A 17,283-nucleotide genomic window follows, 5' to 3' on the forward strand; every position below is an offset into this window, starting at 1 on the left:
TGACTCAACTGAAAAAAGAAGAGTCTTGCTGCATGGAACACATCGATGTAAACCCGACGAAGAACGCTCAATCTAGAAGAAATCTTGAGCAAGAAGGAGCAAATCAAGCTTGCAATTAAAGGGGAAGCACTATGGGAAGGAGATAACAAGTGGAGTTTCGCTAGTGCTACTAAGTGCAGCGCCATTGAAGATGAGAGAAAAAAAATTAAGTAAAGTTGTTTTATATTGTGTGGAATGTGGATTCGGCTGCCAATGAAATATTGACAGAATGTAGGATCAGAGCCAGTGATACGAAAGGCGAGAGAATCAATTCGCTGAACCCCACACTAACCAAAGACCAAAGCTTTGTTAGCATACTTTGTTACCATCGATTATGTCTAATTATTTCAAGGATTTTCGTTAATTCGGAGAGTTATTGAAACAATAAAGAAAAATTTCAACATGTAACCAAGCTTTCTTGAGATTTATGTTAAAACGTTTGATCCATAATCGATGCTAATATTAGTAAAATTCGAAAATTAATTGCAGCAATTAGGACATTTTCTATCTTCTGCTGTTTCTTCGTTGTTCGTTGTTCATTGTTCATTGTTCAATGCTACATACGTATATGCAGTTACTGGTGAAAATGATAAGAGCGCGATGTTAAAACTCGAAGGGAAGCAAAATCATAATAAATCATTAATCTATATCTGTGGGTTCAGGTTTGAATGAAAAGTGGGGCATTCTAGGAAATTTCCTGGAAGCTTCGGATGCACTATAGTGTTTCAAATATCTTTTGTGTTAATAATAATATTAACGGACAAGGATCGACATTGCTTAGGCTTGCACTTTATCATTGCCAAGACTGTCGACAAAGGACAATGAAAACGAGACCAGCCTAATGAAACTCTAGCCCCAACTTGACTACATAGGAAACATATAATCTATGGTTTTTTTTTTTCAAAATTTTAGTTTATCATCGGTTTGATTCCGTCTAATCTCATTTAAATAGACTCTAACAATACTTTAGATTAATAAACGTCAATTTATCACTATATTTTAAAAGAAGAGAACTTGAGACCCATGCTTAACCCCCATCTCCTTATAAAATATCCCCTATCACTCGGGTAAAAAGAGATTATAACTTTACTAAAACTTTGTCTACCTATTGAAATCTCTAAATATAATGATTCTCTACAACTTTCACTACGTGAATCGCCTAGTTACTAAGTGTTAGAAGGATGAAACACTTCTCACAATCCAACGCGAAACAAGTTTGAGAAATGAGACCGGAGCAATATGATGGAGGTTTATTACCCCGTTATCTGCAACCTTTCTCTCTTTTGGCCCCCAGTTAGCCATCGAGAAAAACGAGTATTGTTGTGGTCTTCAAGAAAAAGACTCCCAATCAACTATACAATAATACCGAAAGTTGCAAGCACAAAACAAGTTTTTTTTGAGCTCATTGGAGCTATGTTTCACAACTTTCAAGACAACAGCTCACCTCACAAAAGCATTGAGTGGTGTTTGGATAACACCAATGAATTGAATTGGAGTTCAATAGTCCAATAGGGTAAAAGCCCCTCCAGTGGAAATATTTTTCCTCTTTGATTTTTTATTCTACTTTATTACAAATTTAAAATAAAACTACATATGTAATGGAAAGTTATAAAAAAATGGGTTTTGTACAAATTAAACTTATTATATAAATATAAATATAAATATAAATATAAATATAAATATATTATTATATAATGCTTGTAAATTTATAAATACTTGCAAATTATTTTAATTATCAATTTTAAAAAATATAATTGTAATTTATATTTTATTATTGAATATATATATGAATTTTAATTATTTATTATATTATAATAACATTTTAAACTAATGTCTATAATAATCATTTTTATTCTCATCACTTGGGTATAGTCACATTTGAGTCCAAACACAAATCCTATCACTTGTTTTAATTTTACCATTATAACATTCAATTTTTTCGTTATCATTGTTTTTAATTTCACCACTCATCGAAAGGAAACCCTAGAACAACAAAGAACAACCCAAAGAAAAAGAAGAGGGTACGTATTAGAACCAAAGACAGTCCCCTAAGGTAGCAACGCGACATCGACCTAAGAGAGAAGACTTAAATTGTTGCTTTGCTCAGTGGAGAAAAATCAACCGGCGATGGGTATCACAACTATTACCATCCAAAAAAACCTAAAAGGAGTACTGCCACTCAACCCTTCTAAACGCCCCGTAAAGAGAAATTCTTAGTGAGAATAGAAAATGTTGGGTGCTTTGTCATTCATGTGATTTGATCCCAATAAAAGGAAATCCAAGATAGAATATTTGTTTAAAGAATGATTAGTGATATAGATCATATAACTAATGATTACCTTAGTTTAAAGAATGCCATCAAAAAAGTTGTAAGGAAAAGACAATCGAAAAAAATTGTAAAATAGATGTCATACTCCTTGTTAGAAAGAGGCAGACAAAGGAAGAGGGACTTGGCAAAAGACATCCTTAAAAATGTCAAACGCATCAATCTTTATTGAAATTAGGTCTATACAAGACCTCTGCTCTTGGCTTGGAGTTTTGTCCATTCAAGGCTTTGTAGTCATACGAAACTTATTTTGCCATCCTTCAATCGTCGGTGATGACTTTATGGTTGGTTGTGTAATATCTCTAACCCGTATCCATCGTCGGAACAAGGTTACGGAGTATCATAGGACAACGGAATAGTAAATCATTCAAATCATACATTAATACAAACATAATCAAATTGCTTGGACCTTAAGAAACTCAAATACTAACCAAAATATAAAATCAAGATGACATTAATCGGGTCAAAAACACATTAAAACCAACCTAATATGTGCCTAACCAATGCACCCTCATTGGTACTACAATTATATACAATTTAATCTCAAAATACACATTAATTCAATTCATCAACTCATTCAAGCAATACCAAATCAAAATACCTAACAAAGTTACCACAACCACAACAAATCAAATATATCACCTTAAATAAATCAATATAAAAATAAATAATATGTCTTTCAAATTCATTAAATAAATCACCTTATCGAGATTTTTCCATTCGAAGAATAACTTACGAATAATAGTACATCGTCAACAAAAGCTCATAAGAGCTGGTCCTCCCGAATACGCCAACAGAAGCTCGAAAGCTGAACAGAAGCTTGTAAGAGCTTAACAAAAGCTCATAAGAGCTGACCACCCAATCACGCCAAACAAAAAGTAGAACACAAGAGTTTGCAACAAATGCTGAACCCCGGTTTGCTTGGGTAAAATGCCGATATCTCCCTCCAATACTATCTTCACTCCAAACCTCCGTCATACACCAAATCACGAATGTACTCAAATCCCACGTTCAATTCAAACTGAATATCCAATTCAATATTATAATTCAAATAATAATTAATTTCCAACAATAGAATATATGCACAATACCAATCATTAGTTTATACAAATGTTAAATTTTAACCATACATGTAATACCCCCTATCCGTTTTCGTCGTCGAAATAGGATACGAGGCATTACCAGATTTTACTGAATTAATTTTTTTTCTGTTATTACGAGTTTAATTACTATTCATTTATCTAATCATGTCATGACGTCCCTTGGATAGGCCTCCGAAGCCCAAAATATACATCGGGACTAAACTGATATTAAATCGAAGCCATAAGAAATTTTTTGCAAAATCTCAAAGTTATACTTACTCTAGCCATACCAACAGCTAAGTTACAAACATTCATTTCTATGTAATATTGGTATTTAGTCTATACATGCCATTCTTTCAAAATAAGTCATTTTCAAATACCAAAAGATATGGGTTGATAGTGTGATAAAGCTCCGACTAATCTCCAACCTTCGAGCTCCCGAGCACTACAAAATAGGGAAAAAGAGAACAGGGTAAGCACATTGTGCTTAGTAAGTTCATGCAACAAGAATTATACTTACCATATTATACACCTATCATTTAATAACACAAGCACACATCCAATTCACATAAACATATACCTATCACATACAAACTCAACTTTTGCATTAGTTAAGTAAACATCATATAAATTCATTACAAAGACAAATGATTGATGAGCTCATCAATTCCATATTTTCCATTCCCTTGTTATTTTTCCATATTTATCCTGTTAAATTTCTCGGAATTTCGATGGATTTTTAGAGGTACACTTTAGTGTACAAATCCGGGTCCGTCAATTCATATTCATGTGCGCACATTTCCATTTCAGAGAGCACACTCCCGCGAACCTCATCCTTACAGTGGGATTACCAGTCCAGGCTAAATCCCCTGTAATATAAACTCATAGAGTATTGTCGGGATTGCCAGTCCAGGCTAAATCCCCTGCAACGACAATTACTCTAATGAGTTTGGATCTGAATTACCAGTCCAGGCTAAATTCAGACCCTAATTTGGATTACCAGTCCGGGCTAAATCAATTTTCCACATATTTTTCGGGAGGGTTATATCAGGATAGGATCACCCGTCCAGGCTAGATCCTTTTTACCGTCAATTCCTTTTCAGAGATCCATCGAATTTTCCTTTCATTCAACTGAGATTTATTTTCTCTTTTCATCAAGAATATCAATACTTCATCAATTATCATACAATAAACATCTAAATCATATTCAAATCAAGAAAAATATATTTCAAGCATTTAAGAATATAATTCAAGTTACACGAAATTACTTCGATACTTGTTCGTAAACAAAAATCTACTAATCCCGAACTTTTTCTTTTCCTCGATCTAGCTTCATATTTAAATTTTCCGGATCTAAATAAATAAATTTAATCATTAATCTAATACTTTTCATGTTCATATGTAACAGTCTCTATAATTCCATTATTATTTATATTGCATTCAAAGCTGTCTAACTAAGTCATAGTCACTAAATTATTTATATCTTGAGCTACGGAACTCCAAATTAAGATCTGCTAATTTTCCCCGAAACTAAACTCACATATATTCTTACCATAAAATTTTCAGAATTTTTTGTTTATCCAATAAGTACAGTTTATTCTTTAAAGTTTCCCCTGTTTCACTGTTTGATAGTTCCGACCCCTCTTCACTAAAAATTAATTATCTCATTGTACAGGATTTGGATGATGTTTCTGTTTGTTTCTTCTGAAAATAGACTCATTAAGGATTCTAACCATATAAATTATAACTCATAATAATTTTTGTACAAATTTTAATGATTTTACAAAGTAAGAACAGGGGAACCCGAATTCATTCTGACCTTGTCTCACAAAATCTATTATATCTCATGATTTACAATTCCATTGATTAAACCGTTTCTTTTATAAGAAACTAGACTCAATAAGCTTTAATTTCATATTTTATTCATCCTCTAATTCGATCTCTACAATTTTTGGTGATTTTTCAAAGTTAGACTACTGCTGCTGTCCAAAACTGTTTTAGTGCATAATGTTAATTACCATTCTTTCCCTAAGCTTTCAATAAATGATAATTTCATCCCTACTCAATTAACCTCTCAATTGAGCTGATTTTTCTCAACCAACACTTTATTCTATCACTTTAATCTACTTTATAACCTTTGGAAATCAGAATTTTAGCACTAGACTTTAATTCCAAATTTTTTCACAATTAAGTCCTACAAATCAATTTCTATTGAAATTATCTAATAAAATCATCTCATAAACAAATTAAAGCTTCAATTTCATCCTATTTCATCATAAAATTCCAGCACATATTCATAGAAACTTTCAAATTCATTCATAAAATAAAAAACTAATGAATTTAGTAATAGGACCTAGTTGTAAAAGTCTTAGAAACACAAAAATTACAAGAAAAAGGCAATGATTAACTCACTTGGTGAAAAAATTATGAAAAACCAGCTTGAAGAAAACCTTAGGATGTTTTTTGGCTGATGAAAATGCAGAAAAATAAAGAGAATTCTAGATATTCCACTTTAGTCTTAACTTTTAAAGTAAAATTTGCAATATTCCAATTTTACCCTTAATTTTTTAATTCTCCTGATTTTTCTCAGCGTATGCCGCCCAAAATATCTCCTTTTGGGGTTATTTTCAATTTATATCCCTCTTCATTTAACAATTGAGCTATTTAACCCTTCTAGTAACTTTTACACTTTTTTCAATTAGTCCTTTTCACTTAATTGACTACCCAAACGTTAAAATTTTCTAACGAAATTTTAATACCATATTATTGACACTTCATAAATATTTATAAAAATATTTTTGACTCAATTTTACGAGATCGAGGTCTCGATACCTTATTTTTACCCAATTTCTTCAATACTTTCTTTTTCTAACTAACCACTAAATCGGTAAAATTTTTCTATCGATATTTTCATACTATTTTCCTATCATACGAATATTCATGAAAAAATATTAAAATAAATTTCTCTTTAAATCGGATTTGTGGTTACGAAACCACTATTCCGATAACCTTGAATTTGGGCCATTACAATACGAACTTACCTGGACTGAATTATAGTAATTGCAGAAGTTTAGGGACTATTCCACTATTTTTCCTTTTCCACGAGTATTTACAAGATCTTAATCTAAAATATAAAATTACTCATTTATTAGCATATATTTCGTCTCCAATCTATTTTACAATTAATACCCTTTTATTTTTTGAATTTACGCAATTACTTCAAACTTTTACAATTTTTGCAAATTAATCCCTTAATTAGTTAATCTATCAAATTAACTAGTTTTCTCAAATCATTAATCTATCCAAATATTCTAGCCCCTCATACAGCTCCTAATAAACCTAAAATTCACTATCAAACCCAAATATTTTGACATTTTCACAATTTAATCCTAAAACCAATATTTAACAAAAATCACTTTACAAAATCATCACACAACACAATCAAAGCTCCAAATCCATGTTATTCATAAAAAAAACATCTAATATTTATCAATGGCAACTTCCAAAATTTTTAACAGAATCAGAAACGAAGGTACGAGTTAGCTAGACCTAGTTGCAACGATCTCAAAAATATAAAAATAACAAGAAACGGGTAAAAATTGAACTCACATGGAAGCTCCTATGCTTAACCAATTCTCCAATCTATTTCTATGGTGTTTCGGCAGTGACAAAAGAAGAAAATGAAGAAGAAAACCTATTTCTTCTTACTTAATTTTGTTTTAATTTCAACTAAATTACAAGTTTGCCATTATAATTTAATTATTTTGTCCTTATCCATCAATTTGTCGTCCCACTATATTATTTAGGGCTTAATTATCACTTAAGTCCTTCCTCAATTAATAATTACACCATTTCATCACTTAATTGCTATAATTAGCAAGTTTTGCATCTTTTTCAATTTAGTCATTTTTAATTAATTAACTATTGAAACGTTAAAATTTTTCAACGAAACTTTACACCCCATATTTACGGCTTGGTTTATAGAAACAAGGTCCCGATACCTCACTTTCTAAAACCACTTGACCTTAGGGTCTTATCACTTGGACCTAATAAATCGTTATAAAACATAAAGTACTATCAAAAACCTTTTTAAAACTATATTTGACTTATAAATATTAAATAATAATATTTACGGACTTACTCGTCGGATTTGGTGGCCTTGAAACCAATATTTTTGACACCACTGAAAAATCTGGTTGTTATAGGTTGTCCGCCCTACTCTCTCTCTCTCCTTTCCATTTCCCCTTTTAGCCTCTCCTTCTCAATCATCTTTCTGTTCCATTTCATTTTCTTTTCTTGTTTCCTCTACCTTCTCTATCACACCCTCCCACCAAACCCTTTCCCCACCACTAGCGCAATTAACCTCGGAGTTGGTCCTTGGAGGCTCCCTTCCTTTTACCTCTCTTTCTTTTTTCCTTTTTATTTTATTTTTTGAAAAATTAATCTCGTGATTTCTCCCTAGCCCCTAAGGCTTTTGGCCACCTGAATGGAGGAGGAGAGAATCCCAGCCACCTCATGGTCTTTCCATGGTTTTCTTTTGGAGATTTGCTCCTCTACTTTGGTCAAGATTCTCCTCAGCTTGTGTTTCCTTCCGCTTCAACAAGGTCACTACGTTTGGTGGAGTGTCGTCGCTAGTAAGCCTTGATGGCTTGTGCATGGTGATGTCAGTTTGGTTGCACTAAACTTTTGCTGTTCGGTTAATGATGTCGCTCCGAAAGCTTTGAATCTCCCTATGTCAGTGACTTTCGGTGATGTCCATGGTGGCGGCAGTGATCATTCTCCAAGTCGTTGTTCCGGTTTTGACTCCCCCTTGGTGGTGGGTCCGTTAGTTGAGAGTACGACTTCCCCGCTTGATTGGGCTTTTCTAGCCACGCCTCCTCCCTCCCTTTCTATTGGGCTGCTTTGGGATAGGGTTGGGCTTGGTCCCCTTGTCTTTAATGTATTATCTTTCTAGGCTTTGGCCCTTTTGTTCTTACATTGTGGTTAATTTGAATTTTTATTTTATTTTTAAAAGGTTTTGTGTTTTTTAAATTGGATCGGTAGTCAAATCGGTCAGGACATTGTTTCGTCAATCCAATCGATTTAATTAAAAATTATTAAAAAAATTCGATTAAATTGGTTCAACCGTTCAACTCTCAAGTCAATCGACTCGTAACCCCTCTTCGAATTGGCATCCCGAATGATCAGGTTTGATCCAAACAACATTAGTTTTTAGACGTTTTGCTGCTTTGAGAGGAAACAAAGATACCGAAGTATTGATCCTATACGCAAGGAAAAAATGAATAAAAAAGAAAAAAAAACAAGCCCAAAGAGTCAGAATTCAGATGTGTAAAACGTGGAGTTACTTGCTTTTAGACTGTTATAAGATTCCTTGTCAATCAGATTAATGCACACACATATATATATTATTACAACAAAGTATCACATTCCTTTCCTCGAATTTACTTGTTTCAATAACAATTTTTCATATTCTCTGCTCACTCTTTCTTTTCACTTTTGACTTTTTATATATTTCTGTTTGTTTCCTTTTCGTTTGTTTCTCCTTGTGGTTTTATTCTCTTCATATCTTGGCTGCCACTTTTGGCATTAATTTTAGTTAGATTCTCAACAGATTTTGCATAACAAGGAATTTCCAACTTTTTCTTTCTAAATTCCTTACACGTTTCACATTGGCTAATGATTGTTCAGACTTGAACTTCAGGACAAGAGCATGTTCAACATTGATCATTGTTCAATCATATGTTGTAATCGCAGCAGGTCAGAACATTGATTGTTTAATTTTCTTTAACACCATTGGGATCTCTTTAAAAGTGTTTTTTTTTTGTTTTTCTGAGTTGAAACATAAAATTTCAATTAGAGCGCATATGCATAAATCAAATGAGAAATATAGGGAAATAACTATAGACAAAGGTGGTGGAGGAGACAGTGACTCTCCCCATAGAGATGCACCTCAGTTTCCGAAGGTGATGAATAGGCCTATCCATCCGCCCATTGAAACCCATTTCCTCCTCCCTCCTCCTCCACGCAAAGAAGCGGAGAAGCCATCTTCATCGGGACTTAAGTCCGTGCTTTTGTATCCGCTCAAGGTTCGAGATTCATTGAAGAAACTCGGAAAGAGCAAAAGCATGGAAAGGATCCTTGAAGGGACTCATGATCCAAAAGATGAACAAATTGTTCAGTCGTTCCGTGAATTACTTTTCCTTGAGGATCAGTTTCCAGCAAAACACAATGACTATCATACACTTCTACGGTAAAGTGAACGCAATGTTATTATTAAATGTAACAAATATATATATACATATATACGTGTGTATATATTGATCAGTGATGGAGCTCTCCTTGTGCATTTAGGTTTCTAAGAATGAGAGATTTTGATCTGCAAAAAGCAAAAGAAATGTTTCTGAATTATCTTCAATGGCGCAAGGACTATGGAGTTGATGCAATCCAAAAGGCAAGTATAATTCAAACTATATCTTATCCTTTTATACATGAAATTTAAACATAACATTGGTAAGCTAAGGACCTCCTGCATTGTTTGCTCAGATTTCTTGTTGTCTTGTAATGTAAATCTTTGTCATCCAGGAATTTAAGTTTACCGAGCTCGCAGAGGTGAAGAAATGCTACCCTCATGGATTTCATGGTGTCGATCGAAGTGGTAGACCGGTATACATAGAAAGGGTTGGGATGGTAGACCTGAATGCATTACTTCAAGCAACCAGCATAGACAGATTTGTAAAGTATCATGTATCAGAACAAGAGAAAACACTAAATTTGAGATACCCTGCATGCTCAATTGCAGCCAAGAGGCATATAGCATCCACCACAAGTATCTTAGATGTGAAGGGAGTTGTAAGCATCTCTTCCCTTCTTAATTCCTCCACAATTTTGTTCATCATTCAAGGGAGGGACATGAAAATGTTGCTTCTCTAGCTGAAAGAGTTTTCCTTGTCTATAATCTTGTATTGAAGTTGCATCATAGTATGATGCGCATGAATCGAGATCGATGTTTTCCTTTTTTTACTCGCAATCATGACAATATATATATCACCATGTTGGAGAATTCTAGAAAATTTGATCACTTCCTACTAGTAAGCTCTAAATTTATGTGAATGTTATCTTTGGCAAGGGGATGTCTAATTTCTCAAAGCCTGCAAGATATCTTTTCATGGAAATTCAGAAAATTGACAGCAACTACTACCCAGAGGTAAGTTCAATTCCATTTTGTTTTTCACTAAGATTGATAAACTAGGGAGTAGAAGATAGTGGGAATGGTCAATTGTGAAGCCAGGTTACAAGCAATGATATGTTGACTGATTAGCCAAAGTGTCCGATCGGGATGCATGCTGCTTGTGACGGATTGTTAGAACATTATTTGAGGCAACTAGTAGGAGAATCTTTGTTTCATTAGTTTTTATTACAGTAGAAAATTTGTTCAGTATGCAAACATAACTGGTTCTTCCAATCGGACACAAATTTTGGTAAATGACATTTGTTCTTGCAGACTCTAAACCGGCTCTTCATTATCAATGCTGGTTCTGGGTTCCGGATGCTTTGGAAGGTTCTCAAGGCGTTTATGGATGCTCGAACCTTGGCCAAAATTCATGTACAGATTGAAGCATTCAATTTCCTTTATTGCATACGGTGGCATTGAAGTCTATATATATTTATATATCCTTCTCAAACAAGGGAAATGTTTAATTGGGGAAGTGATTATGATGTTTCAGGTGCTGGGATCTAATTACCTTAGCAATCTCACTGAAGTCATTGATCCAAGGTATGGTATAGATATTCATGTATTAAAGTTGGCAGTTGACGTCTATATTTATGCATTTAAGCCGCTAAATATTGCTATCATTCAATTCAACAGTAACTTGCCGGCGTTTCTTGGTGGAAGCTGTACATGTGCTGACTATGGGGGTTGCTTGTTAAGTGATAAAGGACCCTGGAAGAACCCAGAAATTACAGAGATGCTTCAGGTGGACTCCTGCTTAGTAGAAAGGCATTCTCTCTAATTATTAATGTTCCATTTGTAGGAATAAATGTGAACATGGTTTCACAGATTCACTACAAATATTATCCCCCCTTTTTTTTTATCACAGGCAATTTCTGTAACAGAAGATACCAATAATGAAGGAAATGGTGACCTAGCTTCAGGAGATGCTTTGATGCATGATATGGTGAGCATCTCTATGTGTGTGTGTGCGCGTGTGTGTATGTATGTGTATATAGATTGAAGTTGAAGGCTAAATTGGAGTGAAAACAGGAAAATGGTAAAAGCAAAGAAGACATGGGAAAGGAGGAAAGGGGAATGAGTGATAAGTTTGCACCACAAAAAGTAATGGCACTGGAAGCTTCACTTGCAGACACCAATAAAGTAAGTAGTACAGTTTCACCTCTTGTCTCTGACAAAACAAAAAAGATTCAATGGAAATATTTTTTATCATCTTTATGGGACAGAAAATTGATGCACTGGAAGTGGCACTTGAGGATACCAAGATGGTGAGTATAAAAAAACACCTTCCTTGTGCCTGCCACTTTAAATCAGATCATTTTATTAGGAATTTTTTTGACAGGTGTTGAGAGGGCTTGCACAGCATATTAAAGATCTGAATCTTTGAACTTGCTGACAAGTATGATCAAGCTGAAAATATTTAACGATATTTTACTTTGTTTTCACTGGAAATTCCCATGAATTATGATGCCATACGTGTTTGTTCTCTTCTTCTCAGGATTGTTGGATACCAGCAAGCTTGTTACACTGTTAAGCAGAGTTCAAATGGCAAGTCAAAGGCATTTCGTATGCGCTTTGGGAGTGATTGTTGAGGAAAGCCAGTCAGAGTCCCAAACTTGATGGTGCAGATTTCAAACAATATTTCAGTGTATTTTCTAGAACGCCATTGAAGTAGGCCAACGTAGAAATCTGGGATACATTAGGGAACCCAGGAATAATTGCCACCCAAACAGATTAACTAAATATCTAATAGAACTCTCTAACTGTAGTAAATCTAATAGAACTCTCTAACTGTAGTAAAAAATACAACATACCCAAGAAAATACCTTCTTTCTTTCTTTTATTTAAAACTTGCAATTATTAAACTTAATAAACCAGAATATATTCTTGGAACAATTTGTAAAAATAAATCTGAATCAAATGATTTTAACTCAGATTTTTGAACATCTTTCTTTCCTATTCAACCAAGACCGCATGTTTTAACATGCTCAATCTACAGTATTTTCACCCATCCATTATTAAATAGGTAAATTACAATGTTACTAAAATAAATTTCAAAAAGTTATAAGATGATTATTAAACTTGTAATAGTAATTTTGCCCAGGCCCAATGACAAACAAATAAAACCTAAACAAAATAAATAAAATCAAAGCCCAATTCAGACCAGCCCACTATTTAATCAGACCAGTCCAACAAAAACCCTAGTAGCCCACAGCCCAATACAACATAAACATTCAGCAGAAAAAAGAAAAAAAACCCTAGCCTCCCTAACTCTTCAGCCGCCAGCCTCCACGCATGCCCACTGTCACCACCGCTCGCCTATCACCGGCCACCCATGCGTCTGACACCCTCTGACACCACCTGCAAAGAGAAATCAATTGCAAGACGATAAAAAAATAGAGATTAACAGTTCTTCTTCCGTTTTTACGAATATTAAGAAATAAAAAGCAAAACTTAAGGTGAAACTTTGTTCTCTGTTGACGTGTTTATTTAAATTTGTTTTGCATTTTTTTTCTTTTCATATATTCGAAAATAATAATAAAAAGAAAAAAAACTCACCTGGGCTACGGTCTCTTCGCCGGAGTCCCGTTCTCTGTCACCGGAGACGAGTTTAAACAAGGGACGAGGAAGGCTTCTTTTTTTCTTACCTGTTTTGCTGGGCTCGGGCTGAGAAGCCCTTTTGTTCCGCATGACTCCGGCCACCGTCCTCGGTGGCGTTGCGATGGGGATGACGGCGGGGTTCCAATAGCAGAGAAGGGGAAGCCCGTTTTATTTTTTATTCTTTTGTATTCTTTGCAAAAAAATGAAACAGCAGAAAAAAAAGAGTAAAATTTTAGCTTTTATGGTGATTGTAAAACGGCGCCGTTTGAAGAAAGGGATCTGCTCATTCTTGCTCTAATGGGTAATTTTCACATTTGGTCCCTTCACCTTGCGCTGAAGTGCAATCTAACCTTTTTATTTTATTATATTATTATTTTTTTAATTTGGGCTGCGAATTCCGCGTCTGCTTCAATCGGGTCCTTTGACCATGTGTGCCCCTTTGCACTGAAACGCAGCGCACAAGGGGCTTGGCATATTTCTTCCTTCGCTCCCTGATATTTTTAGCACGTTGCAAATCGGTTACTCGTTCCATCTTTTAATTTTTAATTATCCCCTTTAATTTATTTCTGGTTTATATGTATGTTTTTTCCTTTTAAACTGCTTTTGTTTTTATTTTATAGTATTTAAGAGTTCCTCTTATATTATTATTGTAAACTGTTTTAAATTCATCATTATTTATTTCAAGTTTTTTTATATATACGTTATTTATTTTAAATATATACATATATATGCACATTATCTACTTTTGTTTTAAAAAAACATTTCTCTTCCTTTTTTTATGTACTTATTTTAAGCTTTTATATGATATAAATTTTTTAGCTATTTATCTTAAGTACATATATTAGAATGTATTATATACACTAATTATTCTAAAATTATTTTGTACCTTTTCAACCATGCTATTTGTTTTTATGTTTTATTTATAATCCATTTTAAAAGTTTTCTTATTTCACGCTTCTACATGTACATACATATTACTCATTTTAAATATTTTTCATACGTAGTATTTTAAAATTGTTTGGTGTATATATATTTTTTTTAAATATTTCTTTTTTCACATTATTTGTTCAAAATATATTTATTATCTTTTAAAAACTATCCTGCACTTTATTTGTTCTAATTTGTCTTATGCTATTCATGTTGAAATTGTTATATATGTTACTTAATTTATTCGCCTTTAATTATTAATACTAGTATTCAAATAATGTATGTTGAATGGGTATTGTCATTGTGGATGCCATAATTAGTTTACTCGCATTTTCATATTATTGTTATACATTTACGTAATTTTATCCATGTATCATTATTCCATGATTATTATTATATTGTCATTTCACGTCATTGTATTGTAAATTAAACCCCAACATAGTTATCCAATTTAGATTGCTTTATCATTTTTTTAAATAAGATAAAGGCTTACTTCAAATATCTTACTCATTATTATCAAAAGGAAATTTTTAAAAATAAGACAATGTTTTGCGTTTAGAAAATCGAGAAAATATGCCCAACGTGCTGAGTTTCGATTTCTCGTTCGACCAAATGGCCAAATATCCTTTTAGACTCTCAAAATAATAAAGGCAATATTCCGTATTTGGAAATTCAAGAAGTCGTGCCCTAACTTACTACGTTTCATTTTTTTTCTCGCATTGAACCTAAATAACCGAACATCCTTTTAAAATTAAAATAAATGAGGTTTACAGAAAAAAATAAAAGGCAAGCTTACTCTTGAAAATACGAGGTGTCGTGTCCTAACTCACTGGATGTGACATCTTGTTACTTTGAGATAAGGAAGCATTTTCTATTTTTTATTTATTCGAGTAATTTTTAAATAACACAATAAAGAGGGATCGTATTTTTAAATTCTTTTCGAGTTTTTGATCTTCGACATTGAGACATTAATTAATCAACTAGGTACCAATTTTTGGGCATATCGAGGGTGCTAATCCTTCCTCGTACGTAACTGACTCCTGAACCCATTTTTTTTTTAATTTCGTGGACCAAAATTGTTGTTTTAATAAAATCAAACCGTTTATTAAAAATAACATTTTTTTAAGGTGATCCGATCACACATTATCAAAAAAGATTGGTGGCGACTCCCGTTATTTTTATTTTCATTTTCAAAGTCCAAGTCGACCCCGTTTTAACAAAAAAATGGTGTCAACAAAACTGTTCGAAAGTTTTTATTTAAGTCATTGAGCTGTTAAAATTGCTCTTGTATAGCATTTTCTATTTATATCATCTACACTGATCGAAACCTCTCGCTCTTGTTCTTCTCTTCTACAATTCAGTTTTTTTAATTAACAGCTTTAAACATTACGTATCCGTAAATCAAAATCTAAACAACTTTTTTCTTAGATATTCAACACCGATCATCAAATCAACTTGGATCTAATGTATGTTCTACTTCAACTATACCGATCATCGAATTATTGTTTAAAACTTGCTAGCTGAACTTTTTCTTTTTAAAATAACTTAAATCTAATGATTTAAATAAACCATTTGAATAGTCAATAACTTCAATAAAAATTTTCAAATAGTTTAATAATTATTTTATAATTTTTTAAAATATTAAAATAAAATTTTATTAATAATTTAATCACTTTCGTGCTTACTAAATTCGATCAGTTATGACTTTTCTTGGAGTGTATGCTTAACTTGAATCTCTCTCTCTCTCTATATATATTAAAATAATTAGGATAATAAATGAAGATGTGACAGGAAAAAAGTACAATTGTAAAGGAGTTTCTCAATTATCATGCGAAGTTTTTTTTTTATTATATATTCTTGAAGTTAATTTTATTGTTGATATTATTTTAACAATTCAAATATATATATTTTTTGAGAGTAATATATTTTACTATTACACACAATTATTTATTAATATTATTTACCGTAATTATAAAAAAATTGTACATTTCTATCTTGAATATATAATTTCACTATAATTATTGTGAATTTATTTAGAAAGTAAAAGTAATTAAATAATTTTTTTTAAATTCTTAAATTTTAAATTCTAAATTTTAACCTCAATATTAACTTTTTAAATGTTAATATAAATTTTATTTAAACTCTTTTTAAATATGTAGACTTATCATAGCTTTTTCTCTATAAAGTGATGGACTTGTCCTAATTTGATTAAATTATATTATAAATTCAAGAGAAAATTACATATATATTATTTCACATATTTACAAGGATCACACCCTTAAATTTATTTCAAGTGACCACACTGTTTCAACTTAACCTAAGATTTGTGAGAAAAGGTTTAATACATAATTTCAATTTTAAATTTGATATTTTTTAATATGATATTTATGTTAATTTTTAGTTTAATATTATACTTGTTTTTAACAAAATTTATAAATTTTAGTATTTAAAAATAGCATGGTTAAGCTTTTTTATGCTTAATTTAGGTTTTAAAATTAATATGATGAAAATTCATAATTAACTGATAAAATTAAAAATTAAATTTTTTCAAATCGACTTTATAACTCACATTAAATTACATTTATTGAATTGCATTTGAAAAATTAAATATAAAATTAAATTCAAAACCCTAAATCCTAACAAAATAATGAAAAATTCAAACCGAATAATAAATTTTTTTGAAGAAAACTATCTGGATTTTATTAGACAGAAATAACTAAAAAAAACATATAAGTGATAGCCCACAAAACAAACACGAGTAAAAAAAAACGAATCCCATGAAAAAAACACACAAAAAAAACGAAACGCCCCAAGACAATATTAACAAACCTAATTATATGAATAATTAACTTTCATCAAATCAACTTCAAAACTCAAATTAAATACTAAAAATTAACAGAATTACCTTTAAATACCAAAATATATAACTTTTATCAAATATAAATACCATATTAGAAGAAATATCAAACTCCAATACTAAATAATATAATATATTAGGCCAAATAAAGAAGATTCAAAATTTGAAGCCTTACAGAATGCGGAAGATTAGTTATTGTGCTCGCTCCAATAAATACTTT

The 17,283-nt window shown here is 32.0% G+C and overlaps 1 protein-coding gene and 2 long non-coding RNA genes across 4 annotated transcripts; 1 reads left to right on the top strand and 2 right to left on the bottom strand.

The window, feature by feature from the left end:
* Positions 1-3,049: 3,049 nt before the first annotated feature.
* On the bottom strand, positions 3,050-5,947 carry LOC121224314 (uncharacterized). Its single transcript, XR_005921934.1, has 3 exons — positions 5,860-5,947; positions 3,828-3,892; positions 3,050-3,386 (listed from the first exon to the last, which is right to left on the bottom strand). It is a non-coding gene; the product is annotated as an uncharacterized lncRNA (long non-coding RNA).
* Positions 5,948-9,185: 3,238 nt separating this feature from the next.
* On the top strand, positions 9,186-12,496 carry LOC121224315 (phosphatidylinositol/phosphatidylcholine transfer protein SFH11). Of its 2 annotated transcripts, XM_041107387.1 has the most exons (12): positions 9,186-9,697; positions 9,799-9,898; positions 10,030-10,296; positions 10,574-10,651; positions 10,949-11,050; positions 11,172-11,221; positions 11,315-11,423; positions 11,547-11,624; positions 11,711-11,821; positions 11,905-11,946; positions 12,021-12,077; positions 12,177-12,496. In XM_041107387.1, exons 1-11 carry the CDS (start codon positions 9,312-9,314, stop codon positions 12,063-12,065), a joined length of 1,368 nt encoding a protein of 455 aa, XP_040963321.1. In that variant the 5' UTR covers positions 9,186-9,311; the 3' UTR covers positions 12,066-12,077; positions 12,177-12,496. The 2 variants fall into 2 exon arrangements, with proteins under 2 accessions (XP_040963321.1, XP_040963322.1); XM_041107388.1 differs by lacking the exon at positions 11,905-11,946.
* A 234-nt stretch (positions 12,497-12,730) lies between these two features.
* Positions 12,731-13,560, bottom strand: LOC121224316 (uncharacterized). Its single transcript, XR_005921935.1, has 2 exons — positions 13,238-13,560; positions 12,731-13,039 (listed from the first exon to the last, which is right to left on the bottom strand). It is a non-coding gene; the product is annotated as an uncharacterized lncRNA (long non-coding RNA).
* Positions 13,561-17,283: the final 3,723 nt, after the last annotated feature.

Source organism: Gossypium hirsutum, chromosome D12, assembly GCF_007990345.1.
Source record: "Gossypium hirsutum isolate 1008001.06 chromosome D12, Gossypium_hirsutum_v2.1, whole genome shotgun sequence".
Taxonomy (NCBI): domain Eukaryota; kingdom Viridiplantae; phylum Streptophyta; class Magnoliopsida; order Malvales; family Malvaceae; genus Gossypium; species Gossypium hirsutum.